This window comes from Microcaecilia unicolor, chromosome 4 (genome assembly GCF_901765095.1).
Source record: "Microcaecilia unicolor chromosome 4, aMicUni1.1, whole genome shotgun sequence".
In the NCBI taxonomy this organism is placed as follows: domain Eukaryota; kingdom Metazoa; phylum Chordata; class Amphibia; order Gymnophiona; family Siphonopidae; genus Microcaecilia; species Microcaecilia unicolor.
The window spans coordinates 267,346,575-267,373,855 of record NC_044034.1 but is presented as its reverse complement, the minus strand read 5'-3'; the positions used below and the strand labels follow the sequence as shown (position 1 = coordinate 267,373,855).

General features: G+C 40.3%; 1 protein-coding gene across 4 annotated transcripts in view; it reads left to right on the top strand.

The window, feature by feature from the left end:
• The window catches only part of ATP11A (ATPase phospholipid transporting 11A), a 381,664-nt gene that overhangs the window by 155,956 nt on the left and 198,427 nt on the right, over positions 1-27,281 (top strand). For all 4 annotated transcript variants that reach the window (XM_030201529.1, XM_030201532.1, XM_030201531.1 and 1 more), the window contains exon 3: positions 21,990-22,079. In XM_030201529.1, coding sequence (XP_030057389.1) covers positions 21,990-22,079 — 90 coding nt within the window. The remainder of the gene's footprint in view (positions 1-21,989; positions 22,080-27,281) is intronic.

Here is a 27,281-nt window from a genome sequence, read left to right as displayed (position 1 = left end):
GATGGTGGCTTCGAGAGGCCAATCTGACCACTACTACTACTACTTGACATTTCTAAAGCGCTACTAGGGTTACGCAGCGCTGTACAATTTAACATAGAAGGACAGTCCCTGCTCAAGGAGCTTACAATCTAAAGGACAAATGTACAGTCAGTCAAATAGGGGCAGTCAAATTGGGGCAGTCTAGATTTCCTGAAAGGTATAAAGGTTAGGTGCCAAAAGCAATATTGAAGAGGTGGGCTTTGAGCGTAAGATCTGTTGATGCAGGGCCCGGTGGTTCATCCAGATCTGGATTGATTCTGTCTTATATCTTGGCTCTTGAGAAGGCTAAGCTGACTAAGAAGGGTTATTCCGCTAAGGTCATTGCTACTATGCTTCACTCGCGTCGCCGTTCTACCTCTTTGAATTATGTTCGGACCTGGCAGATTTTTGAGGCTTGGTGTAAGGAGTTTGGTCTATCTCCTTTTCGGGCTTCGGTTCCACAAATTTTGGATTTTTTGCAACGTGATTATGACAAAGGTCTTGCTTTGGCTTCTCTTCAAGTGCAGATTGCAGCTCTGACATGTTTTCGTGGCCGTGTCCAAGGGAAATCTCTAGCTACTCATCCGGATGTACTCCGTTTTTTGAAGGGGGTTAATCTCCTTCGTCCCCCGTCTCAATGTTCCTTTCCTCGTTGGGATCTAAATTTAGTTCTTTCGGTTCTTACTAAGCCTCCCTTCGAGCCTTTGTCGTCCTGTTCTTTGAAAGACTTGACTTTGAAGGCAGTGTTTTTGGTGGCCGTAGCTTCGGAGTTGCAGGCGCTGTCGTGTAGATCTCCATTTTTGGAGTTCTGTCCCGATCGGGTAGTTTTGCAACCAGTTCCTTCCTTTCTTCCTAAGGTTGTCACTCATTTTCAGGTATCTCAACCGGTCTTATTGCCTGTGGGTAGGCTCTTTCGCCGGTTCAGAGGAGCAGCTTCGTTTGAAGCGTTTAGATGTCAAAACGGGTGTTGAAGCAGTATCTGAAGTCTACAGATGAGATTCGGCAATCCGATTGTTTGTTTATTCTGATCGAAGGTTCACGCAAAGGATTTATGGCTAAGGCCACTATTTCTCGGTGGCTTAAAGAGATGATTGCCTCAGCTTACCTTCTTTCTGGGAAGACTGTGCCAGAGCATGTTAAGGCTCACTCTACAAGAGGTCAGGCAGCTTCTTAGGCAGAGCATTGTCCGGAGGACATTTGTAGGGCAGCGATTTGGTCGTTTTTGCATTCTTTTTCTATGCACTATCGCTTAGATGTTCTGAGTCATCAGCAAGTTGTTTTCAGGGCACACGACAGCGGGGCTGCTATGGTCTCTCCCATAATCTTACTGCTTTGTTACTTCCAATCAGTCACATTCTGGGCCGGTCCGGAGGGACGCTAAGGAAGGAGAAATTAGACCTTACCTGCTAATTTGCTAGTCCCTCCAGACCGGCCCAGATCCCTCCCTTTAGGTACTCTGAGTCTTCAAGAGTTAAGTGATAATGAGGCATATTTTCAAAGCACTTAGCCTTCCAAAGTTCCATAGGTTTCTATGGAACTTTGGAAGGCTAAGTGCTTTGAAAATGAGCCCCATTGTTTCCTTGGGAGCTGTGTTGCTGGTTTCTGGTTTCATTGTTAGAAAAAAAAAAAAAGAAAACACAAATTCTATGATTCAGTATGTAACCTTTTGTGCATGATATGCAGGGGCATGTCATCGGTCACATTATTGTTGGTGGCACACACTCTGTGTTGGCAATGTGCTGGTGGCTGCTCAGTCTTTCATATGCACAGACCATTTACTTATTGTTTTACTTCCTACTGGATCTTTCTCTTGTTGCCAAGGGCTTTTATTGGCGCTCTCTAGAGACACAGGTTTTTTTCTCAGTCTCCACCTGCTGGAAGGCGTGCACAACCCATCAGTCACATTCTGGGCTGGGCCGGAGGGACTAAAGGAAAGCAAATTAGCAGTTTAAGGCCTAATTTACCCTTAATGCACATTGTGTCATTGTGTTGTATTTGTTTTCATTCTATACAAGTAAATAACCCTGTAATCAATTAGCGTGCAGTAATGCAGATGCCCAGAAATGCCCCCTCTGCATGAAAAAATTAAGTATTTTTGGCACCTCGTTTGCGTGTACACTTTCAAAGATTACCACAGGACACTTAAGCATGACCTACAGTAAGGCATTTTAAGCTGTGGTATTGCGCACTAGTGCTTACCGCAGCTCAGTGAAAGGACTCCATAGTGATTACAGATACCTCGGAGCTAAGTTTAAATTTTTTTTTAAATATTTACTAAAGGTTTTTGGCAACCTCAGCATAATTTTTTTTCTGGAGTTCTAACTTTCTCAGACTTCTGCAAAAACTGTTATACACATTCTAGTAGATATTAAGCCTGCGGTAGGCAGCGCTTTTTTTTTTTTAAACATTGACTATCAGGGGCTAATTATGTCCACGGTGGTCAATTCTGGACTATGTCTGGGCAGTGTTGAATATCTGGGGCTAATTAAAGTTGTGCGGAGGTTATACAGGTTTCTGGTGATATTCAGCTGGGACCTACATAAGGGTTTTTGCCCAGGTCTGCAGTCCCTCCCCGCCTTTCCGATCCTTCTTCCCTGTTGTCCCAGACCACCCCATTTTGATCCCCTTTCTACTCTAGAACTGCAGCACCCTTACTTCCGATTCCTCCCTCCCCCCCCCCCCCCCCCATATACCCTGGGGCCTACCTTTATGGTCCCTGGTAGTCCAACAGGGCAAATAGGCAGGAGTGACTCAGTCACTCCTGCCCAGCATGACATTCTGATCAAAGTGGCTGTGATGACCTCTAGTGGCAGCCTAGCTTTACTACCACAAGCTAAGTTTTGTAATCGTTAGTTTACATCTTAAAGCATTCACTTTAAGGTTTATTCCATGATTGCTAGGAATTAAGCTGGTACAGTAAGAATGCACAGTTAGATTTTGTTTCAGATAAATTCATTCCAAAAAATTGTTAAATGTGTAATCATTTCAATATAAAGATGAATTCATGACAAAGTTATAGGAATAGTGATACCTTTGTCTTAATTTGAGTGGGATATTTTAATATGCATTATAGAAACAAGAAGTGCATTTAAACCTAAGAGGTATCATCAGAAAAAGGCTACTGCTGACATCTGTTCTGCCCAGTTTCATTCCATGTGCAGTGCCACAGATCCCTGTTGACCTTGGTCTTCTGACTATTGCAACTATGGATCCTCTGTCCATGGCTGCCCTGTGTCGAATTAAATTTATATAAACACAAGAATGTAAGAGTTACCATACAAGGTCAGACCAGTGGTCCATGTAGCCCAGTATCCAGTTTTTGACAGTGACCAGTACAAATCACAAGTATGTGGCAGTCCCAAAAAATAACAAGATTCCATGCCACTTAACCTCAGGGATAAGTGGTGGCTTTCCCTAGATCTACTTTAATAGCAGTTTCTGGACTTTTCCTCCAGGAGTTTTCCAGACCTTTTTCAACTCGGCTATATTAACTACTTTTACCACTTGCTTCAGCAGTAAGTTCTAGAGCTTAATTATACGTTCAGTAAAAAAATATTTTCTCCAATTTGTTTTAAATGTGCTACTGTGTAACTTCTCCCCTGGTCTTGTACTTTTTGGTAAGGTAAAATTCAATTCACATTTACCCATTCAGCTCCATTCAGGATTTTATATAAGTATATAAGCATTACCATACTAGGACAGACCAAAGGTCCATCAAGCCCAATATCCTGTATCCAACAGTGGCCAATAATGGGCATAAGTTCCTAGCAAGATCCCAAAAGAGTAAAAAGATTTTATTCTGCTTATCAGAGGAATAAGCAGTGAATTTTCTCATCTTAATAATGCTTTATGGACTTATCCAGACCTTTTTAAAACCCTGCTATGCTATCTCCTTTTACCATATTCTCTGGCAGTGAATTCCAGAGTTCAATTACATGTTGTGTGAAGAAATATTTTCTCTGATTTGTTATAAATTTACTACTTCGTAGCTTCATTGCGTGGCCCCTAGTCCTTGTAAACAGTGATGCATGTCTATCCATTCCAGTCCTCAGAATTTTATAGACCTCTATCATTTCTTCTCTTAGCTGTCTCTTCTGAATGCTGAAGAGTCCTAGCACGTATAGCCTTTCTCATTTGCGAGTCATTTCATTGCCCTGCTTTGTACCGTTTTCAGTTCCACTACATCTTTTTTGAGATGATGTGACAGAATTGCATATGATACTCAAGATTCAGTCTCGCCATGGAGCGATAAAGAGGTATTATAATGTTTTGTCTTATTTTTTATTCCTTCATAATAATGTTTTGTTTTTTTGGTTGCCACAGCACACTGAGCTGAAGATTTCAACGTATTGCCCATAATGATCCCTAATCCTTTTCCTTGGTGGTGATTCCTCACATGGAACTTAGCATCATGTAGTTATAATGTGGGTTATTCAGGTTATTCTTCCCAATGTGAATTATCCACATTAAATTTCATCTGCCATTTGGATTTCCAGACTCTCTCAAGGTCCTCCTGTAATTTCACACAGTCCACATGTGATTTAACAACTTTGAATAGTTTTGTCATCTACAGATTTGATCACCTCACTTGTCATTCCCATTTTCAGATCATTTATAAATTTGTTGAAAGGCACCAATCCCAGTACAGATCCACGCAGCACTCCACTATTCTCTGTCCTCCATTGAAAAAATTGGCCATTTAACCTTACTCTATTTTCTGTCTTTTAACTAGTTCCCAATCCACAACCAGGCATTGTTCCTATCCCATGACTTTTTTTAATTTTCTCAGGCGTCTCTCATGAGTGATTTTGTCAAAAGCTTTTCAAAAATCTAGATACACTATATCAATTGGACCACGCTGACATCAGGTCTACTGGTCTCTAATTTCCCGGATCACCCCTAGAACCCTTTTTATAAATTTGGCATTACATTGGCCACTGTCCAATCTTCAAGTACCATGAATGATTTTAATGATGGGTTACAGATTGATAATATTAGAGCAACCAGTTTTTCATTTTTGAGTTCTTTCAGTACCCTGCAGTGTACACCATCCAGTTCAGGTGATTTTCTGCTCTTCAATTTGTCAGTCTGGCTTATTACATCTTGTAGATTCACCAAGATTTTTTCAGTTCCTCCATTGCTATTCCATTACTATTATCTCCACTTCTTCTGCTAAGGGGTCGTTCCATGAAGGGATACAAGTTTATGAAATAATGAAGTGTTCTATGTAGGGATTTCATTAAAAAAAAAAAAAAACCATGTAATATAGTCAATTTTAAGGGATCTGACACATTCCATCAAGTAATCTGTTCCTGTGTCAGATCCCTTAAAATACTTGCTTTGTCTTTATATATCAATGGACCAGTTTTTCTCTCATTGGCTGATATTTCATCAATCGTTGGTGGTTCTACAAATGCATTCCATTCCACTATCTACTTAAAATATAAGATCTTTTGGAAAGCACATTTCTGTCTCGCTTCCTGTACCTGTTTAAAATGCTAAACATTGTTGCTAATATACTCCAAATAAAAGGGATAAGGGTAATGGTAGTTGATATATCACCTTTCTGTTGGCAATCAAAGCATTTTACATTTATTATATTCAGGTACTTTCTCTGTCCCTAGTGGGCTCACAATCTAAGTATTGTACCTGGGGCAATAGGGAGGGTTAAGTGACTTGCCCAGTCACAAGGATCTGCAGTGGAAATCGAACCTATCTCCCCAGCTTCTCAACCCACTACATTAACCACTAGGCTACTCCTCTAGTAGGGAAAGCATGTCTCATGGAATGCTTTCCAACCACTCTGCACATGTGTATAATATGCATTTATGTTGTCTCTGTATATATATTTGTTGTGGAGGGAAGGGGGTGGTTTCAATGAAGGGAAACCAAACATTCTATTTTGGAAAGAATAATAAAATGTAACCAAGTGTGATATGTCACACCATTATGCCACTGTCAGCAGATTTGAAAGGCTGTATTACATATTTTACAGTTTGGGTTCCACTATCTCACAGCAACCAGCACTAGTTGGCAGTACATATAGCAACAATTAAGAAATCTGTATAGTAGAGCCAGACTGAACCCAGGATCTTCAGAGAGAGAATGGGAGAGACATTTTGAAAGGAACAGTTCTTGGGGATCGGTTAAATTATTTGGAGGTCTGTTGCTTATGGCTTTAGCAACATAATCTCTATTAACTATGTGGAAAGATAATACTGCTTTGTCAATAATTGTTTGGTGGAATGCTGTATGCCTCACTAAGATACAGTGAAAGAGCTGCTGTGGTAAAGAGAGAAAACTTTACAACATTCTACAAAGTTTGGGCTCCTTTAGATCAATATTGTAATCCTATCAGTATTTGAATTGACATTTTTATTTTCATTGTAATGTGGAGCATTTTAATGTTAGTATTGTTTATATGACTTGTGTTTTTTGAGAAGGGTGGAGGGGGGGAGTGTCTTTTCTGTAATTTGTGTTTCGAAGTAAAATTTGTAGTAATCTGAAAGGAGCAATTCCCCAACTGCTATGTTTCACATTACCAGTTTACAGAACTTGAACTGTAAAAATGGATTAGGCCGTTGTTGGGGAAGCTTGTTTCTGTGGAACATCCATTTTCAAACTTATTGTTTTTTCACTCATTTCACCTCCCCCCCCCCCATGCTAAATATAGTCCTATTCCTTTGAGTTATTTCACCCCCACCCCCAGACAGGCAGGCATTCTCAAACTTTTATTTATCATCTGTTTGGTTAGACTAAAAGTTGACCTTCCAACCCCACATAATTTTGCTCAGTGGAAAAGTTCCTTGTAATGAAAATGGCACAACTGTTTATCCAGATAGTTGGAAGAAAGTGCAGTACATTAATAGAATTACTGGAAAAAATTGTAAAAGTGTTAGAATAGCTCAGGAGTGTATATAATCAGACTTTCTGATTTGCAGAAGGAATCCTTGCATGAACAATAGATGCTACAATTAATACAGATTTTTCTTAAAACAATTAGATGTCCACTGTATTGATAGTAAACAATTATACATGTTGTACTCAGAGCTAATTAAAATCAGCCAGGCTGCAACTAAGGAAATTATGGAGGCGTTCTTACTCTGTGATTAAGTTTTGGATGGAACTCTAAATTTGCATATAGGCAGTCATTAAGTGCAGAGAACACTACTCGTGTGTATTTTTTTTCCCCAACTTTAATGTTTTTGCTTGGAAAAAACAGTGTAGACTGCAGAGTTGGATCACCAACACTGGAAACCTAAACCTTTCATTTCTCCAGAGAGCAGGTGTATGGCCGGCTTCTTCACACTGTATCTTGCTGTAGGGCAACTGTGGGTGACTGTCTATTCATATGTAGCCTGGCCTCTATAGAGACTGCCTACAAGGGGCAAATTCATGTCCGGTTGTGATGATGGCTTTTTAGTGATGTGAACAGGCTTTTTGCAATCATTTGCCAGTTCATTGAGCTGTCTGTTTCCATCTCGGTAACAGTTGCAATGTATTCGCCCATATATTTTTGGAACAGAAGAAATGTTGATCTTAATAGGGCAGAGGATAAGCACAGTTTTGCTAACATTAGAGATATGAGAAACACAACTTAGTTGGCAATATGTTTGATTCAAGAATGGGCATTGAGGTTGGTATGGTAGAGGGAGTAATATGAACTAATACCAAACCTAAAACTCTAGCAGAAGAATAATTTAGTGCTTAATTGGTAAAGTGGAGAAAAAGCCCTCAGAAAACACAGGTAAACTACCTGTTTAGTGCGTGGTTATGAACTATTCACTTTGATTTATAACACACGCTGCGGTTCTATCATTGGGCTAAAAAACTTTACTTAACACGGACTACAAAATTTTGTGCCTCAAAAATGCAAATAAACAGAATGAATCACTCCTCACACATTTAGATTAATTTTTCACTCATAAGGTCACTTTCTAACGGCGACCTTAATCACATCAGCATTACAGAAAAGAACTTGCACTTAGCTTAAATCAAGCACTCTTCATTGTCCGTTCTACGGGGACCACCTTTTCACCTAGAAACACGGCTTCTTCAGGAACGGAGTGCTCTAAAGTTGTGCTGAAGTTTTGAAGTGGAAGCATTGAGCATTTCAATATGGCGCCTCCGTTCCTGAAGAAGCCGTGTTTCTAGAAGTGATTCATTCTGTTTATTTGCATTTTTGAGGCACAAAATTTTGTAGCCTGTGTTAAGTGGAGGTTTTTAGCCCAATGATAGAACCGTAGCATGTGTTATAAATCAAAGTGAATAGTTCATAACCACGCACTAAACCTCAGGTAGTTTACCTGTGATTTCTGAGGGCTTTTTCTCCACTTTACCAATTAAGCACTAATTATTCTTCTGCTAGAGTTTTCGGTTTGGTATTAGGTTACGTTTTTTTGCTCTAGCCATACTGCATATGTTCTGATTGATTTTCTTGAGTAATATGAACTGTTAGAAGGCCTAGCAGTAACGAAGCATTCAGTAGTCAGGTTTATCTGATGGTCTGTGATGGTAGGCTTAGCTGTTAGTTGATTCTCTTTGGCAGGTTGCAAATTCTACAGTTATGTGCAAAATTCTGGAATAGATTGTTTGTGATCTGGAATTTCAGTGTCTGCATTCATTTCATTTCCATTTTTAAAATTTGCATTTATTTAGTGCACAATGATTCTGTAATGCTGTTTGTCATAAATGCATGTTACATATGTGAAACAGCATAAAACACAGGTACTTAGCTATACATTGCAATTTCAGTGTGGCTCAGCTGCTATTTAGATGTTGTGTCCATGACATTATTCCTATGTTAAGATATGCTGGTTCTGATTTTTTATTTTAATTGTACCTGTCGTTGGGATCTGTCAGATCCATGTTTTGGAGAATTTTCTACATTTTTGTTTAATTGTTGGCCAGGCTGCCACTTTCCTTGCTGCAGAGTGGATTAAAAATTTGATCCTATAAATCTTAATACTTGTTTGTTAAATGATATCCTTAAAAAAAAAAAAAAAACTGGTGGTGTGCTTGTAAGTGTGCCACGAGATGAAAAGGTTGAAAATCACTGCTCTGGAGGAAGGGAAAATCTCTTTAGAAGAAGGGTTTGACCCTAAAAGCCTATAGGGTTTTTCAGAATGATGAGCTCCCTCTTTTAATTAGAAACTCTGTAGATGCTCTGGAGATGCCTTCCCTAGCTTATTCTTTTTCACTTCAGAGAGATTCCATTAGGAGGGAAATTAAATATCCTTCTGAAGCCTTTTCCATGCTTGAAATTATTCAGGATCTCATCTCCTTGGAGTAGGATTTCTTAGGTGCAAGCCTTAAGGTAGGCAGAGGTATGTCTGGGTTATATCCTTGTTCCCTACAGAGAGAGAAGATTCAACTACCTAAAGTGGATGAGGTGGTTACTGCCGTCACCAAGAAGATGACTATACTTGTTGAAGTGGGTATAGCCTTGAACGACCCCCCAAGGTTGGAAAATAAAAGCAACACAAGCATTCCCATGAAAGTAAGTGTGTTAGGTTGCCAGGCTTCTGTATAGTTGCAACAGGGTTTTCATCTGAATCAGTATTCTCTTCCACATTTGGAACCAGGTATAACCTATTTGGCTGATGCCCTTTATGACTTGATTAGAGTCCTTGCTTGAAGTATAGCCCTTTGTTATAGTTCAGTGGTATCTCTGGTTGAGAAGTTGGTTGGCAGATACATTTTGAATCTCATCTCTGTAAGCTTCCTTTTAAGGGTAAGTTCATATTAGGTAAAGAGTTGGACAAGATTGTCAAGGATTTAGGAAAGGTTATGCCTCACAATTTGCCGGAGGACAAGCCCTAAACCTACTCATAGGATTCCTCTATCAGACCTAAATTTAGGGTTGTTAAGTGTTACAAACTGGGTGTTTTGCTTACTGCCAACATTCTTGTTTCCAGCTTGGTCAAGCTTCCTTTTAGGAAGATAAATGATAAAGCTCAAAGGGACCTCACCCTGCAAATGCCTCTTGAGCCAATCACAATGGGGGTCCAGATTCACTCTTTCAGGATAGAGATAGGAGATTCTCTTTTCAGCTTTCTCCAAAAGTGGACCTGAATAACATCAGACCAGTGGGTCTTGGGAATCGCAAGAGAGGGTTACATGTTTTCTACCTCCATTACAGATTTCTTTTTTTAGTCTCCTTGCAAGACTTTGAGAAAAAGGTGGTGGAATCTACCTTAATTGCTGTCAAAGATTTAGGGGTGGTCATTTCTATTCCCAAGAAGTAAAGAAATCTCTGCAGATATTCGATCCACTTCGTAGTTCCCAAGAAAGAAGGCACCTTTTGGCCCATACTGGACCTCATGAATGTGAATTGTTGCCTCAGAGTTGTTATCTGGTGCTGATGCATAGAGTCTAAGTCATAGAGTCTAAGGCAATACTTGAGATATATATACAATATGTATTGGAGCTTTTTGAAAGACAATTAATACAAGGAGTTTTTCCTAATGATAGAAGGTTAACAGCGGCATATACTTGTTGCCATTGTAAACCTAGGATTTTTAAAAAATTTATTAGGTTTCTGAGGGTTTTCTCCTTGATAAAACAAAACACCTTGAGAGGTTTGATTATGCTCACAATCGACTAGTGTTCAAAAGAGTTTGTTCAGATCTGTTATAGCGTGTGTTCTCCCAGGGAGTTTCTCACTGCCCTAGATCTCAAGGAGGCTTATTTTCACATTTCCATTTGGCTGCCTCACCAAAGGTTTCTCAGGTTGCAGTTCTTGGCTAGTATTTTCAATTACAGGCAATCCTTTTGGGTTGGAAACAGCTCCCAAGACCACTTCCAAGACTGTGGTTAGTAGTAGCTGTTCCTTCATTGAGAAGGAATCAGAGTTCATCCCTTTTTGAACAATTGATCAGGGCTTCTCACCAACAGAGTGTCCACGTTACATCTTGGGTATTGCATCTTTTTCAGTTATTGGGTTGGATAGTCTAATGAACAGGATCCAGCTTGCTCTTGTTGTAATCTCTGCGTATCTTGGAGTGCTGTTCAACACTTGAGAGGGAAAATGAACAGTTTCCATCGACAGTCTTACAACAAACTGATATCCCAGTGATCACTTTTCAATATTGAGATCTCTTTGTTTTACAGAAGGGTCTAAAGTTTGTAACTGCTAATCAGTATGATCCTTAACTAGGGTTGACCTGTTTAGTTTTGAAAGGAAACTCAGAATTGCTAATTTTTTTGCAGATCAGATTCCCTCCAATATTGACACAGCTTTGATTAGATGCAAGTCAAAATGGGTTCCACCTGGTCAGACAGACCCATTCATCTCCGCATTTTATCAGTGTGTATTGAGGGACATAGCAAGTTTAGAGGATAAGAAAGAGGACATTTTTAAATCTCTCTAAGGAAGAAAGCCGAGCCCTCAAGAGTCTCAAAGAGAATAGAAACATCACACTCAAACCAGCTGACAGAGGAGGGATTGTGATTCAGAATACTTCTGACTATATAAAAGAAGTACACCAGCAATTGTCTGATGAAAATTTCTATTGTGTGTTAGACACTGATCCAAGAGAGGAGTTGAGAAAAATACATTTTTGGGTTAACTTTGATTTCGAATCTGGATTTTTGACACCCAAAGAGATTTGTTTGATACAGATCATCCTGTGACACCAATGATATACATGTTGATCAAGATCCACAAGACCCTCACCATTCCTCCTGGAAGACCAAATTTTTCCGCAGTAGGTTCTATCCTTGAAGCCTTCTCCATTTTTATCAACACTTTCTTGAGATCCTTTATTCTGCTGGTGATATCTTACATTCATGACTCCTCTCATATGATCAGCCTGGTAGATGAATTCGACAGTGATCTTAAAGATATTGTTTTGGTCACGTTTGACCTGGAAGCATTGTACACTAATCTCCCTCAAGAACAGGCCTCAAGGATCATTACTGATGTTCTGAATGATGAAACCAATAGCAGCAGGGTGCCTGCTGCATTTATTATAAAACTAGCCTTCATAGCTAAATTTCTTTTGCTTCCAAAGAAAATTTTATAAACAAGGGAACAGCAATGGGGGGCCACTATGGTCCCCAATACTGCTATTTTATACGTGATATTTTTTGAATATTCTTGGAATCGCATCCGTTTCAAGAAGAGTGGAGATTCTGGAGGAGATATATAGATGATGTGCTGGTGTTGTGGAAAGGGAACATTGACAGACTACAGGAATTTCACACTTGGCTGAATTCACTTGATGAAATTTTAAGATTTTCAGTGCATCACAACATTGAAATCCCTTTCCTTCATACCCTAATCAAGAAAAGCACCTATAGTTTCACTACTGCAGTGTATAGAAAGCTTATGGATAGCAACCACTTCCTTCATTTTGAGAGCTTCCATAATCTTGCCGTATTCTCAGCTCCTTCGTTTGAGAAGGCTCTGTAGTGACCTCACTGAATTTAACCAACAAGCGATACCCATGGTCAAGAGATTCAAAGATAGAGGCTGTCTATCGCATTGCATTACCAAGGGCATACAGAAGGCAAGAGCTGCTGTCAGGGAGAATTTATTAACTATGCTTGAAGACCCACCAAAGCTCGATATCATGTGCAGTCTGAGATTCTCCAATCTCTCAGGATAGATTTATAGGATTTTGTGAAGACATTGCCACATTCTAGAGGGGCATCATTGTTTTAAAGGTAAGAGGTTGATGATTGCATATACCCGTGTCAATAATATTAAGGAAATTGCCCTTCTTTCAGAACTATCAATAGTGGCCTCCACATTAGGCCACTATCCTTGCGGATCTTGTTCTGTATGCTCATCAATGTCTGTCACCACCTTCATTCATCCATGCACACAGAAGGCTTACCCCCTCCCCCCAAGACATTTCTCAGATTAAGAACGTAAGCATTGCCATACTGGGACAAACTGAAGGTCCATCAAGCCCAGTATCCTGTTTCCAACAGTGGCCAATCCAGGTCACAAGTACCTGGTAAGATCCCAAAACAGTACAATACATTTTATGCTGTTTACCCTAGAAATAAGCAGTGGATTTTCCCATTTTTAAAACCCCAGAGTTTAACACATGTTGAGTGAAGAAATATTTTCTATTTACTACTTTTTAGCTTCATTACGTGCCCCCTAGTATTTTTGGAAAGAGTAAACGAGCAATTCATTTGTATCCGTTTTGCTCCATTCATTTTATTTTATATGCCTCTATCATATCTACCCTCAGCCATCTTTCCCCAAGCTGAAGAGCCCTAGCCTCTTCAGTCTTTCCTCATAGAGGTCGTCTCATCCCCTTTATCATTTTTCTTGGCCTTCTCTGTTCCTTTTCTAATTCCACTATATCTTTTTTGAGATGCGGTGACAGAATTGCACACAGTATTCAAGGTGCGGTCGCACCATGGAGCAATACGAAGGCATTATAACGTCCTTGTTTTTATTTTCCATTCCTTTCCTAATAATACTAACATTCTATTTGTTTTCTTTGCTGCTGATTGCAACATGGGCAGCTTATATCATTCTCTGGCCATACAAGTTGATATATGTAGGGAAAACCATCCGGAAAGTCAGAACAAGAATGATATAAACAATATTCGGAAAGGTAACACAGCATTCCGTTTAGAACAACACTGGTGTTTCTGGTTTTGAAGACAGTGAAATTATCCTGGCCTGGAGGAGACATTGATAGCATCTTATTAAGACAGTATTTAATTCAAAGATAAATCTTTGTTCCTATTTCCCCCACTGGTCTGAATGTAGAATTAGTTTGTGTGTTTGTTTTATAGAACTGAAGAGATAGACACTCTGTATAGCACAATATCCGCCTTATTTTCGAAAGAGAAAGACGCCCATATTTCGACCCAAATCGGGAGATAGGCATCTTTCTCCCGTGGGTGCCCAAATCAGTATAATCGAAAGCCGATTTTGGGCGTCTTCAACTGCAATCTGTCACGGAAACGGCCAAAGTTGACAGGGGCGTATTGGAGGCGTGGTGAAGGCGGGACTAGGGTGTGTTTATCGGCCGAGATGGGCGTCCTCAGCCGATAATCGAAAAAAGAAAGGCGTTTTTAGCATGAATTTGGGTCACTTTTTTTTTACCCTTTTTTTTCACGAACAAGTCCCAAAAAAGTGCCATAAATGACCAGATGACCACCCCTGACTCCCCCAGTGGTCACTAACCCCCTCCCACCCAAAAAAAGAACTTTAAAAACTTTTTTTTCCAGCCTATATGCCAGCCTCAGATGTCATACCCAGCTCCATCACAGCAGTATGCAGGTCCCTGGAGCAGTTGTTAGTGGGTGCAGTGGACTTCAGCCAAGTACACTTGTGGTGGTAAATGGGAGCCCTCCAAACCGCCCCCAAAACCCACTGTACCCACATCTAGGTGCCCCCCTTTAGCCATCAGTGCTATGGTAATGGTGTAGAACTGTGGGCAGTGGGTTTTGGGGGTGGGGGGGGTTGGGGGGCTCAGCACCCAAGGGAAGGGAGCTATGGACTTCAGAGGTAGTTAACTTTTTGTTTTTAATTGTTACAAGTGCCCCCTAGGGTGCCCGGTTGGTGACCTGGCATGTGAGGGGGACCAGTGCACTACGAATCCTGGCTCCTCCCTCCCACGACCCAATGCCTTGGATTTGGTCGTTTTTGAGCTGGGCGCCTTCGGTTTCCATTATTGCTGAAAAACGATACCGCCCAGCTCAAATCCGCACAAATCCGATACATTTGGCTGGCACAAGCCATATTATCAGAAAAAAGATGGACGCCCATTTTTTTTTTTGAAAATACGGTTTGTCCAGCCCCTTCACGTACCCGTTCTGGGAGATAGACGCCCATGGAGATGGGCATTCGCGTTCAATTATGCCCCTCTAAATCTGTTTAGAACACAAAAGAATGTCCTGTTATATTTACATATTAAGGAAAATAGAATATGTGTCCTATAAATTTCTAGATCTTGTCCAGTCAGCACTATCTTGGTAATATAATATGTGTGTTTAAGGTTTTTCTAATTTGGTATTTATTTTAAGTGTTTTTTTTAGATAGGAGTTGTTAATTGAATTTATAATGGTGCAGTATAGTGAGCTATTTTTGTCCTTACAGCATTCTCATATTCATTATGCAAGCCTTTTCCATGGACATTCTGATATTATGTCTTTATATATTTCACTATGGTGTTTGGCAAGAGAAAATTCAGACGTTGAAGTCATTTTGTTTGCAGTATTGAAATCTGTGTGTAATACCTGGGGTTTTAAGTGCTTTCACTTTTTTTTCCTTCATTTTTTCATTGTTTTTAAGTGTGCTTCATTACATCATCCGCTACTACTGCTTTGTTATAAGCCTTTCTGTGCGCATGTCTTTTTCTTGGTGGTTTGTTGGGAGCCACAGCTGCATGGATGCATTTTGTTGATTTTTGCGGTCGACTTTTACGGTAAGACATTAGAGTTTCATTTTGCGATCCTGAGATGCCTTTCTCAAATGGTCATATTGTATTGCTTCATGTGGGGCAACAATCATGCTGTTTTAATTACATGCATGACGGCGATTATATAAGAACATAAGAGTAGTCATACTGGGTCAGACCAATGGTCCATCAAGCCCAGTATCCTGTTTTCCAAACAGTGGCCAAGCCTGGTCACAAGTACCTGGCAGAAACCTAAATTGTGGCAATACTCCATACTACAAATCCCAGGGCAGGCAGTTGCTTCCCATGTCTGCCTCAATAGCAGACTATGGATTTTTCCTCCAGGAATTTGTCCAAATCTTTTTTTTAAAACCCAGATATTCTAACCACTGTTACCTCATGCTCCGGCAAAGTGTTCCAGAGCTTAACTATTTGATTGAAAAAATATTTCCTCCTATTTGTTTTAAAAGTATTTCCATTTAACTTCCTCAAGTGTCTCCTAGTCTTTGTACTTTTGGAACGAGTGAAAAATCGATTTACTTCTACTCGTTCTACACCACTCAGGATTTTGTAGACCTCAATCATATCTCCCTTTATTCGTCTCTTTACCAAGCTGAAGAGCCCTAACCTCTTTAGCCTTTCCTCGTACGAGAGGAGTTCCATCCCCTTTATCATTTTGGTCGCTCTTCTTTGAACCTTTTCTAATTCCGCTATTTTTTTTTGAGATACGACGATCAGAACTGAACGCAATACTCAAGTTGCGGATGCAGCATGGAGTGATACAATAGGCATTATATTATTTGTCTTATTCACCATCATTTTCCTAATAATTCCTAGCATCCTGTTTGCTTTTTTGGCTGCTGCTGCCGCACACTGAACAGAAGATTTCAGTGTATTATCTACGACGACACCCATATCTTTTTCTTGAGTGCTGACCCCCCAAGGTGGACCCTAGCATCAGGTAACTATGATTTGGATTATTCTTTCCAATGTGCATCACCTTACATTTGTTCACATTAAATTTCATCTGCCATTTGTGCACCCAGTCTTACAATTTCCTAAGGTCTTCCTGCAATATTTCACAGTCCCCACGTGTTTTAACAACCTTGAATAGTTTTGTATCTGAAAATTAGATTACCTCACTTGTCATTCTGATTTCTATATCATTTATAAATATGTTAAATATTACCGGTCCCAGTACAGATCGCAGCACACGCCACTGTTCACCCTCCTCCTTTGAGAGAAATGACCATTTAACCCTACCCTCTGTTTTCTGTCCAGTAACCCATTCTTAATCCACACCAGAACCTTGCCTCTCATGAGGAACTTTATCAAAAGCTTTCTGAAAATCTAGATATACTACATCAACCGGCTCACCTTTATCCACATGTTTATTCACGCCTTCAAAGAAATAAAACAAATTAGTGAGGCAAGACTTGCCTCAGCTGAACTAATGCTGACTCTGTCACATTAAACCATGTTTGTCTATGTTTTCTGTAATTTTATTCCACTATTTTGCCCGGCACCAACGTCAGGCTTACCGGTCTATAATTTCCCAGATCACCCCTAGAACCCTTTTTAAAATTGGCGTGATATCTGTGCCTTTGACTAGCAGCAAGCATTTTAATCCAAGAGGACTGTTTTAATTTCTTGACAACTCTCCCTTCTTTTCTGTAACATACATTTATGAATTTTTTTTCACATTTGTTAGACTTTTAAAGTACATTTTATGTTTCATCATTTTATTTTATTTGTACGGTTGCACAACTATAAAAGACTATATTGGTGATCAATATGTTTAGATCCCCTTCTTTCCAAATGTGTTTTTAAAAACACTGCAGTTGAGCCAGTATACCTTTATTGAATTACATGAATTTCACTTTTTTCCAGTCTGGATTATCTTATCTCGTCAGAGTAGACTTTTAAAGTATATGTGCTGTGGCATTTTTAGAGTTTCTTACATTCTGCCTAGGTAAGCGCCATATTTTGGATTTTAAATTTTGAGTGTGGATTGTTCTTCTTGTATAGATATTTGGATTTATTATTATTGGATGTAGGAAGTACAGTATTGTAGTGGTTTGCACACTATGATTTATTGGGTATTTTCTATTAGTTTCATTTGTAACATTTTATGTGACCTTATTTTTCCTTACTCTGTTTTACAGCAGTGCTGTTTGAATGTTATTGGATCTTTTGTTTTTGTCGAAAGTACTCGTTTCTGTTTGGTAAGAAATGCAGATTTCAATACATACATTCAGTTGTGGCCACTTTTAATACGCATTTGCATGTTATGTATCTCCCCTTTTAATATATTGTGTATAATGTTTTCATTTATAATTGTCGGTTTGTCACTCCAAATTATGTATTTCATCTTTTCACACAGTATGTTATTAATTTTTATTATTTATGATAATTTACGCTTCGGTCAGCACTAGCGCATGGAGAGCCGCTAGTGCTGCTTTGTAAACAGACCCCTTAATTGCCAATTTAGATTTGTCACTTCACGCACCATTTTTATGTTATGATTTTTTACGTTTTGTGCATGTAAACATGTATGGTTATTGAAATTTGTGGTACTATAGATGTCTATTCATATATGTTATTAAAACATATAACCGTAGCTCTTTGTTTATTCACCAACTGCATAGATACCAGCACATCCTGTCTTTTGTATAACATTTTATTTTGTTTTATTCTATTTAGTTTTAAATTTGCATAGGTTGTATTTTAATGTTTTTTTCTTAGACCCCTGAGGCGAAACATGGCCCCTGTCAGGCTTATCTAAATAAAGAACTCTGTCTTGAAGGCCCATTTGTGCTTTTTTTCCCTGTTCCTCTGATTTTCATCCTGCTGTTCTAACAAAATGAATACTCCTCTATTCCACTCTTTGCCAGTAGACTGTGATATTTCAACCTTCTTTATCATGGGGTAAAACGTTAAAAAAGGTAACTTAGTTTTTTTTTTCTTCCTCTTCTTTTCTGTTCTCACATACCACAATATCACTTTGTATTTGTTTACCCCGGAGTCTGCAAACACCTCTCCGGTACTATGTAAGCCACATTGAGCCTACAAATAGGTGGGAAAATGTGGGATACAAATGTAAAAAATAAATAAATGAAGTGCCCTAAGAGAGGAAAGAATGCTTAGTGCAAGAGTCTATCAGATGAGGCTTCAAAGGGATAGACAGTGCATGCAAATTTCTCTCATGAATATTCTTTGTAGTTATCCTGAAAACCTGACTGTCAGGGGACCTCCAGGACCAGGTTTGGGGACCACTGCCATAATGGTTCAGTTCTCCAGCTTACATTATGGAGAAATCGGAAAGAAATCAATGTACCAAAAAGATAGAATATATGTGACTAAAGTCACCAGAAACAGAAAAAGAAAAGCGCTTTTAATGGATTTTGTTAGAACAAAGAATTTGTAATACAACAGTCCAAACCTCATCCTTTTATTTGAAAAAAATAGGTTAAGCCATTCTCAACATTTTATATCCACTAGTTTAGGCACCTTTTGCCAGAGACAGTCACATATATTAATAATAGAACCCAGACACTAAAAATATTTACATGACCATGCCCCTAAAGTACTATCAAAATCCAAGTATAACAAAATAAAGAAATGTCTACAATTTAAAAAATTTTCTCCTTCAGAAATTTTTCTAATGGAAGAGCCTCAAGAAAATTTGAGGAAGAAGGTAGATCCAGTAGGCACACATGTAGCTTCAACTGCAGCAAAGCCTTCCTCTTACACTGAGTACTGAAAAACATATCGTGAAATAAATAGTTATTGTATATAAAAAGGCAAAGCTGCCTTCTGAAATGGAGCCTTAGTATCAGTCATCAAAAAACATTTAGTCACAAAGAATGTATCCTGTGTGGATATAAAAATTGTGTACATTGGATGAGGCAATTGGCCCTTTTTCTGCTGTCATCTACTGTTACTATGTTGAGTATATGGGATGTTCTCTCTCATGAGGTAGTAGAGATACAGTGATAATTTGTGAAATCATTGGATACGTACACGATTCCAAGCTCAGAAATGAAAGAAACATATATAATTAATAGGGGTTAATATTAATGCAGGGTTCCATGTTAGGAGTCACTGACCAAGAAAGGGATCTAGGCATCGTTGTCGATGATACGTTGAAACCCTCTGCTCAGTATGCTGCGGCGGCTAAGAAAGCAAATAGAATTTTAGGTTTAATAGGAAAGGAATGGAAAACAAAAATGAGGACGTTATAATGCCTTTGTATCGGTTCATGGTGTGACCGCACCTCGAATATTTTGTTCAATCTGGTCACTGCATCTCAAGAAAGATATAGTGGAATTAGAAAAGGTAAAGAGAAGGGCGACAAAAATGATAAAGGGGATGGGATGACTTCCGTATGAGGAAAGGTTGAAGCGGCTAGGGCTCTTCAGCTTGGAGAAAAGACGGCTGAGGGGAGATATGATAGAGATCTATAAAATAATGAGTGGAGTTGAACGGGTGGATTTGAAGCATCTGTTTAGGCTTTCCAAAAATACTAGGACTAGGGGGCATGCGATGAAGGTATAAAGTAGTAAATTTTAAAATTGTAGAAAATTTTTCTTCACTTAATGTGCAATTAAACTCTGGAATTCGTTGCCAGAGAATGTGGTAAAGGTGGTTAGCTTAGTGGGATTTAAAAAAGGTCTGGACAGCTTCCTAAAGGAAAAGTCCATAGACCATTATTAAAATGACTTGGGGAAAATCCACTATTTCTTGGATAAGCAGCAAAAAATGTATTGAACTTTTTTGGATCTTGCCAGGTATTTGTGTTCGCCACTGTTGGAAACAGGATGCTGGGCTTGATGGACCTTTGGTGTGTCTCAGTGTGGCAATATTTTTGTACTTATGTAATGCACTAGAGGCGCGTTAGCATTTTTAGCGCGCGCTGTGTAGATGCCCATAATATTCTTATGGGTTTCCACACTGCTAGTGCATGCTAATTTTTAGCACACACTAAAAACACTAGCTTAAAAAGGACCGTAGGAATGAAACTAGGCAGACTAGATGGAACTTAAGGTCAAGGTTGTAAAATGGCTGTTCATTTTTGACGGTTCTGACTTGGATGTTCTTTTCTCTTTCTTCCAACCCAAAAGATATTGGATATATATGGCAGGCCCTTCCCCCTTCAAATTTCTGCACCGTTGCTATGGCTAGTGAGGATCCCCAATCCCAATCCCTGAAGAGGTCCTCCGGCAGTGGCTAGAAACTTCCCAATGTTGGCAGCACTTTCTATGGGTCACCATTATATTAGGCCCCCCACTCCCCTGTGCATGCACAAAAACTGAGTATGCGTGGGGGGCCGGGGTGGGGAACCTGATACTGCTATGGCCCATGGAAAGTGCCATCGACTTCCAGCCAGAGGAGGAGGGCCTCCTTCAGTTGGTGGGGCTTGTGGATACCTGTTAACTCAGGTACTTAAATGCTGAGTTGGGGGTTGTCCTGCCTTCTCCTATTCCCCCCCTCAACCCCCCCCCCCCCACACACACACACACTTTGGCTTAAGGTCCCATTAAATTGAAGGTCTGGCCAAGCCAGTGATATATGGGACTAAGGGTGTCAGTCTGAGAATAAAATTACTCTGACAATTTAATGGGACTAAATTTAGAATGGGGCAAAAGGTGCATCAGGCTTAAAAATAGGCCACATTAGACTCTGCTTTAGATAAATCATCTTCCCAAAAGAACATCCCAGTTCAACTTCTGCAGCGTAGAAATTTTGATACAGTGAAAATTAGGGAATTGTTCCTTTCAGACTGCTTCTCATATCTTTGTTCTCCCAGTCAGACGCAGAGCCAACATACACACCGGTGAGACAAACCTGAAATGGATAGATGTCATTCCGTGAAGATGCCCCACATGTTTTCCCCAGCACATGCTGCTAGACATCTATCCTCGATTCATTGCCTCTTAGTGATTCAGATATATATATTTTTTGTTGTTGTTGTTATAAAAACTGATATTTACTAACTGAACCATATGTTTCTTAATGGTTATGTGTACTTCCAACTGTTAAATTGTAAAATCCATTTTTGAAAACTATTGACAGTGACATCTAATGGTTTTGGTTTTAATATATTTGCATGCTAGGTTTCATTTAATTACTTTTTTTGAGCTAACAATGCTTGGGTCTAACTCCATTCAAGCAGAGCCCTTCCTTCTCTCCTCCAGGTTAAAGGTGCACATAGAGACTCTTCTATACATGTGCATATATAGAAAAGTTGGAAAGAAATCATGAGCCATGCTTTTCCCGCATGTTTTACTATGTCATGCAAGCAGTCAACCCTCTGGGAAAAGGTGATCTCCCCAAACCTTTCCATTAACAGTCTGATTTACGGTGGTGGTTGATCAATCAGTGAAAAGTGAACATCAGTATTTCACCATTTTGGAAATTAATATACCTTTATTCAGTATATATGTTCATTTAACAGTGGTTATTCAGTATATTAAAAATGGTGAGAAGGAGAGTACTTTAATAATAGAGTAACTTTAATAAAATAAATATGAAAGAGGACATGTGAAAACTCTTTACAGTGAACTTAGAAATTGTCTGTTTTTTGTTTTTTTGTAGTATACATTTTGGAACTTTGTACCGAAGAACTTGTTTGAGCAGTTTCGAAGAATAGCCAACTTTTACTTTCTTATCATTTTTCTTGTGCAGGTAAGTAATCCTTAAATAAGTATTTACTCATGCACTGTTAAAGCATGATTAAGCTGATTTCCTTTCCCTTCATAAGAAAAAGGAGAGAAGCTAGCAGAGAACACTGTAAGTTTCATTTCTCTTTTAAACAATGTTTTATGTGGCAGTTTACTCCTCCTTTAGGGGCCCTTTTACTAAGCCGTGATAGAAATAGCGTGTGGCTACTGTGGGATGCATTGAGTGCCCATGGTAGTGCACCGTTGAGCATGAGCTAATACCATACTTTAAAATCTTTTTTTATTTTTCAGTACGGGAGGCGTGCCCTGCTCTAATCAGGTAGCGCAGGCACATTACCACATGCTGCCCAATTACTGTGGGAGTAGCACGGGAGCCCATACTGCTAAGTAAATAGGTGACGGTAAGGACTCCTGTGGTAATGGCCATACACTGGGAAATCGGTGCGTGGTCATTAATGGGAGATATAGCAAAAGCGGCCATTTTGCTGCTGTGCTGAAAGTGACCACAGTGCATGGTAAACCCACGCTCTGACAGCAGCGCCAGCCACTTTTTAACGCAGCTTAGTACAGGGACCCCTTAGTCTTCTAGCTCAGTTGGAACCAGGGTAAGTTTTTCTCTTCCTGTATATTTCTTGCCCATCTTTTCTCCAAAGGTACCAACTATGGTCATTGCAGTGACAGTGGTGTAGCCACTTGTAATTCAAGATGGGCAGTTGCCCACCCAGTGTTGGTGTACATCATTGGTGTAGCTGGTTTGGGGATCCCCAAGCCCCACCAGCTGAAGACCACCTCCACCAGAGTCCCCAGGCTATATGAACACTGTGGCAGTGGGCAGCCATGATTCTAGCCATCGATTACATCATGCCTCATATGCTCATTTTATATGTGAGAACTGAGCATGGGCTAGGTGCTGGCATTAATGGCTGGGATCATGACTGCTGATTGCCACTGTGCTCTGACAGCCTGGGGGTTCTCAAGTCCAAACTTAAAGCCCACCTCTTTACCACTGCTTTTGACTCCTAACCACTACTCACTTGCCCTGTCCTTTATTCTCACCTATTTATTCCCTTAGCCTTAATCGTTCTGTCTGTTTACCTGTCTTATCTAGATTGTAAGCTCTTTGAGCAGGGACTGTCTTTTTGTGTATAGTGTACAGTGCTGCGTATACCATGTAGCGCTATAGAAATGATAAATAGTAGTAGTAGTAGTGATGGATGTCTTAAGCTGGTAGGGCTTGTGGATCCCCACCCGCCAATTTTTTTTTCCCTGTTTGTTGAGAGGGTAGGGGAGAGCATGGGGGCTTGGGGGTAAGGTGCAGAGGAAATGTATGTGCTCGCCAATTACACCTGTTGGTCCACCTGTTAAATATCGCAGGGCCTTGTCATGAAATTATCTTCTGGGTATGCCACTGGTAATGGTCCTTTGCACAGGGACCATACACAAACGCTCTTTCTGGATCCCTTCAATCATGTGCACTAAATCTCGCCATTAGTTGTCACCGGGGATGGACTGATAGTGGTCTGGGCCCCCGGGCACTAGGGATCATGGGCCCCTAACCACCTATCAAAAGTGGTTAAACTAGATGGAGATTAAGGGAGAGTGGGCCCCCTACTGTCGTGGGCCCATGGATGCTGTCCTGTTTCAGTAGTCTAGTCTGCCACTGTCACCCTTGAACAATGACCACTGTGCCCTTGACCTTCCCCTCCTTTCATAGTATCTCTATTTGCAGCCAATCCAGGAATCCTTCACATGCGGAACACTGAGCAGACTGAAATATTCTCCTGGAATGGTTACTTAACGTCTTACCACAATAAAAGATGGCATAAGAGGCATCATGTGCTGTAGTGTAATGTAATAGAAAATCACTCCAAATGGCACTATAATTTAAAAATGTGTTAACATTTTAAGAAATATGTGTTTCTTTTTTTGTAAACGTTCCCAGACTTAGCATGCCATTGAAATGTAAGCACATATACCAGCAGCTTAAAAGTAGAGGGAGCACCTAGAAATAGAATATTTATGGCTTCAGGGGTGCCAGCACATACTTTTATGCTTTAATTAGGTGACATCTCCCCAGTAGCTCTAGGATATAAGAAAATAAATATGTCCTACAGTCAGCAGTGACTTCTGAAAACATGGTATTACCGGAGATTATCATAATTTTAAGTTCTCTAATCAAAGAAAACACATTTAGACATTATTTAAAACGGTATGATTAATATTAGTAGAGGCGGAGTGATATTAAATCAGGGCAAAGTTACTTCACCTATGATTATTGTGAACCATGTATTGTGTGTAGGCAGTCACAAGGCAGAGATTTGCAGGTGGAAGGCACATTAATTGTTTTGCTGTAGTAGACGGGGTGGTGGATAACCACATTTTTATCTATAATTGTCTTAGACTTTTGTGTTGTAATTTTACACACTTAAAATGCACAGCAAAATCAAATCAAAAGATGTAAGCTGTGTATTTGTCACTGTGCAGTAGATTTTTTTTTTTTTTGCTTTCCTAATCATGTAGAGTCAAATGTCATATATAGTGAGATGTGCAAAATGTTTTGTTGACACAGGAATTTTATAAAGCAACAATAATGAAACTAACTATTTTTTTGAATGAGCAGGAAATTTGGAGATGTAACCACTGGCTTTGATTTTGGGGAGCTATTAAAGGGTTCAGCCTGGCAACAAAATTTACTCTCTGTGGCATTCACCACCCCCAGAGGAATTTCTGCTGAATTTCTGGCAAGCAGCAGCTAAAGGAAATTCTGTAAATGATGGTCAGTCTTCGGCACTAAACACAATTCTATAAAGGGTGTTTGCCCCAAGCGCCGATTCCTACTCCTAACGTTAGGCACCAGACTTATGCCTGCTGAAATGTGGTGTAAATGCTGGTGCCAAAGTATGGCGTGTTGAGGCCATATTCTGTAACTGTGCTTGCAGCTTTTCGGAACACCCCTGACACACCTATGACCATGCCCCATTTTGACTTGCACAGTAAGGGGGCCCTTTTACAACGGCGCGCTGAAAAATGGCCTATGGTAATGTAGATGTGTGTTTTGGGTGCACGCAGAACCATTTTTCAGCGCACAAGTAAAAAATGCCTCTTTTAAAAATATTTTTGCCGAAAATGGACGTGCGGCAAAATGAAAATTGCCATGCGTCCATTTTGGGTCTGAGACCTTACCACCAGCCATTGACCTAGCAGTAAAGTCTCGTGAGGTAACCAGGCACTAATGACCTACGTGTGCCAAATGCCACTTGGCACGCGTCTGATAAGCACGGCAGGAAATAAAAAACTGTTTTTTGGAAATGCGTAAAATTACTGCAAGAGCCGTGCGGTATCTCCATTTTGGCGCACATTGGGCGCACGTAGACGCTTACACGGCTTAAGGGCCCCTAATAGAGTTAGGTGGCCCTTTTACTATAAAATATAAAATACTTGTAAAATAGCATGCTGCCAGATGCATATGCAAATTTTAATGAGTGCCAATTAACTTCAATAATTGGTTGTTAGCACCCAGTTATTGATAAGGTCTGATTACTTAATTTGCACATGCAAATCTGGGTGCCATATATAGAATCTAGGGGCATATGCCTTCCCTCACCTCATGTGGTTATATGGCAGCAAGAGATCAGCAGTAGCAGTACGTCATGTCACATGTGTTCTATCATATTGCTTGCATGAATGGTTCTTTGAGCCATGTGGCGCTCTGATGTCCCACACAAACAAATCAGGTTGGTGGTTGAGAGGCTAGGATAGGGGAGGGCAGACTTATACGGGGTCTGTGCCGGAGCTGGTGATGGGAGGCGGGACTGGTGGTTGGGAGGCGGGAAATACTGCTGGACAGACTTATACGGTCTGTGCCCTGAAAAAGACAGGTACAAATCAAGGTAAGGTATACACATATGAGTTTATCGTGGGCAGACTAGATGGACCGTGCAGGTCTTTTTCTGCCGTCATCTACTATGTTACTATGTTACAGTGCAGATGTGGCATCGCTCTGTTACTACTAGCCAAGGGATAGATCATGGAAAAAGGAAGGAGAGCAGAGAATTGACATGAGGGGTGCAGAAGGGAGAGGAGAGGATTGCCTGGAGATTAATTTAGGGAGGTGATAAAGGAGGGAGAGCATTTGGGGAGGAGATAGAATGGAGGGAGGGAAAAGAGGAGAAAGTATTGGGTGTTGAATGCAAAAGGGAGAGAACAGGAATTAGGGTACGTGACCCTGCCCCCCACCCCCCTCCCGAGAAATGCTTCTGCTGCAGGCAGAAGGTGGGAGGATTTTCAGGGAAATCACTAAGACAACAGTGGCTGGGACTGCCAGCCTGATGGGAGGTTTTGTGAAGGGCCAGCCCATGATGGGGGCAGGGCAAGAAGTAATAAAAGGCATTGCCTGGAGAAAATTCTGGTCTTTGGTAGCTCAGCCCTGCTGAGACCCTGGGCACCGAAGGGGAAGTCCTGGGAGCCAAGGTAGAAGTTTGCAGTGTGTGGTGATTGAAGCCCTTGCCAGAGAGTAGTGGATTTCTGCGGAGTGTTCCTGATTAGAGAACTACAAGGAGGGCTTGGGGGAAAAGACAACCCTGAGTGGGAGAAGTGGGAGTGTGAGCACCTCACTTCTGGCAGGACTTTCCTTGATAATATGAATGACCCCTGTTTCGGGATGGGAGAGAGAGAATGGAGTTAATCGTGTTGAAATGATGGTAATGTCCCCGTAAACTTCATACAGTTTCACAAAGTATTTTGTTCAGGTTTGCAAATAGAGGAGATTTGAGATAAAACTGAACTGTGATTTGAATGCCCCAATATCATTAGGAATTTTTGATATTATGCCGACCATCTGAAAAGCCTTGAAATGTGTAGACCAAGTTGACAAATTTATAAACTCTTACTGTTAATAAAGCAAGTTGAAGTTGAAATATGGAGACTGCTGCCGATCTTGCAACATACTTTCAGGAAAAAATTGCTAATTTGCAGAAAACAATTCCACAGACTAATGCTGACATTGATTCCTTTCTCCAATGTCTCATGCCTATCCCCGGTGAGCATCCAGCGGACCGTTTCTTGTCTACCTTTGCCCCACTCACCTTGGAGGCTGTCACCCAGGGGTTTCACAAATTTTCCAAAAAGTACTGTTGGCTAGACCCTTGTCCTAACTACCTGCTCAAATCAGCACGTCCATGCTTTCTTGCAGACCTTACTACCTACC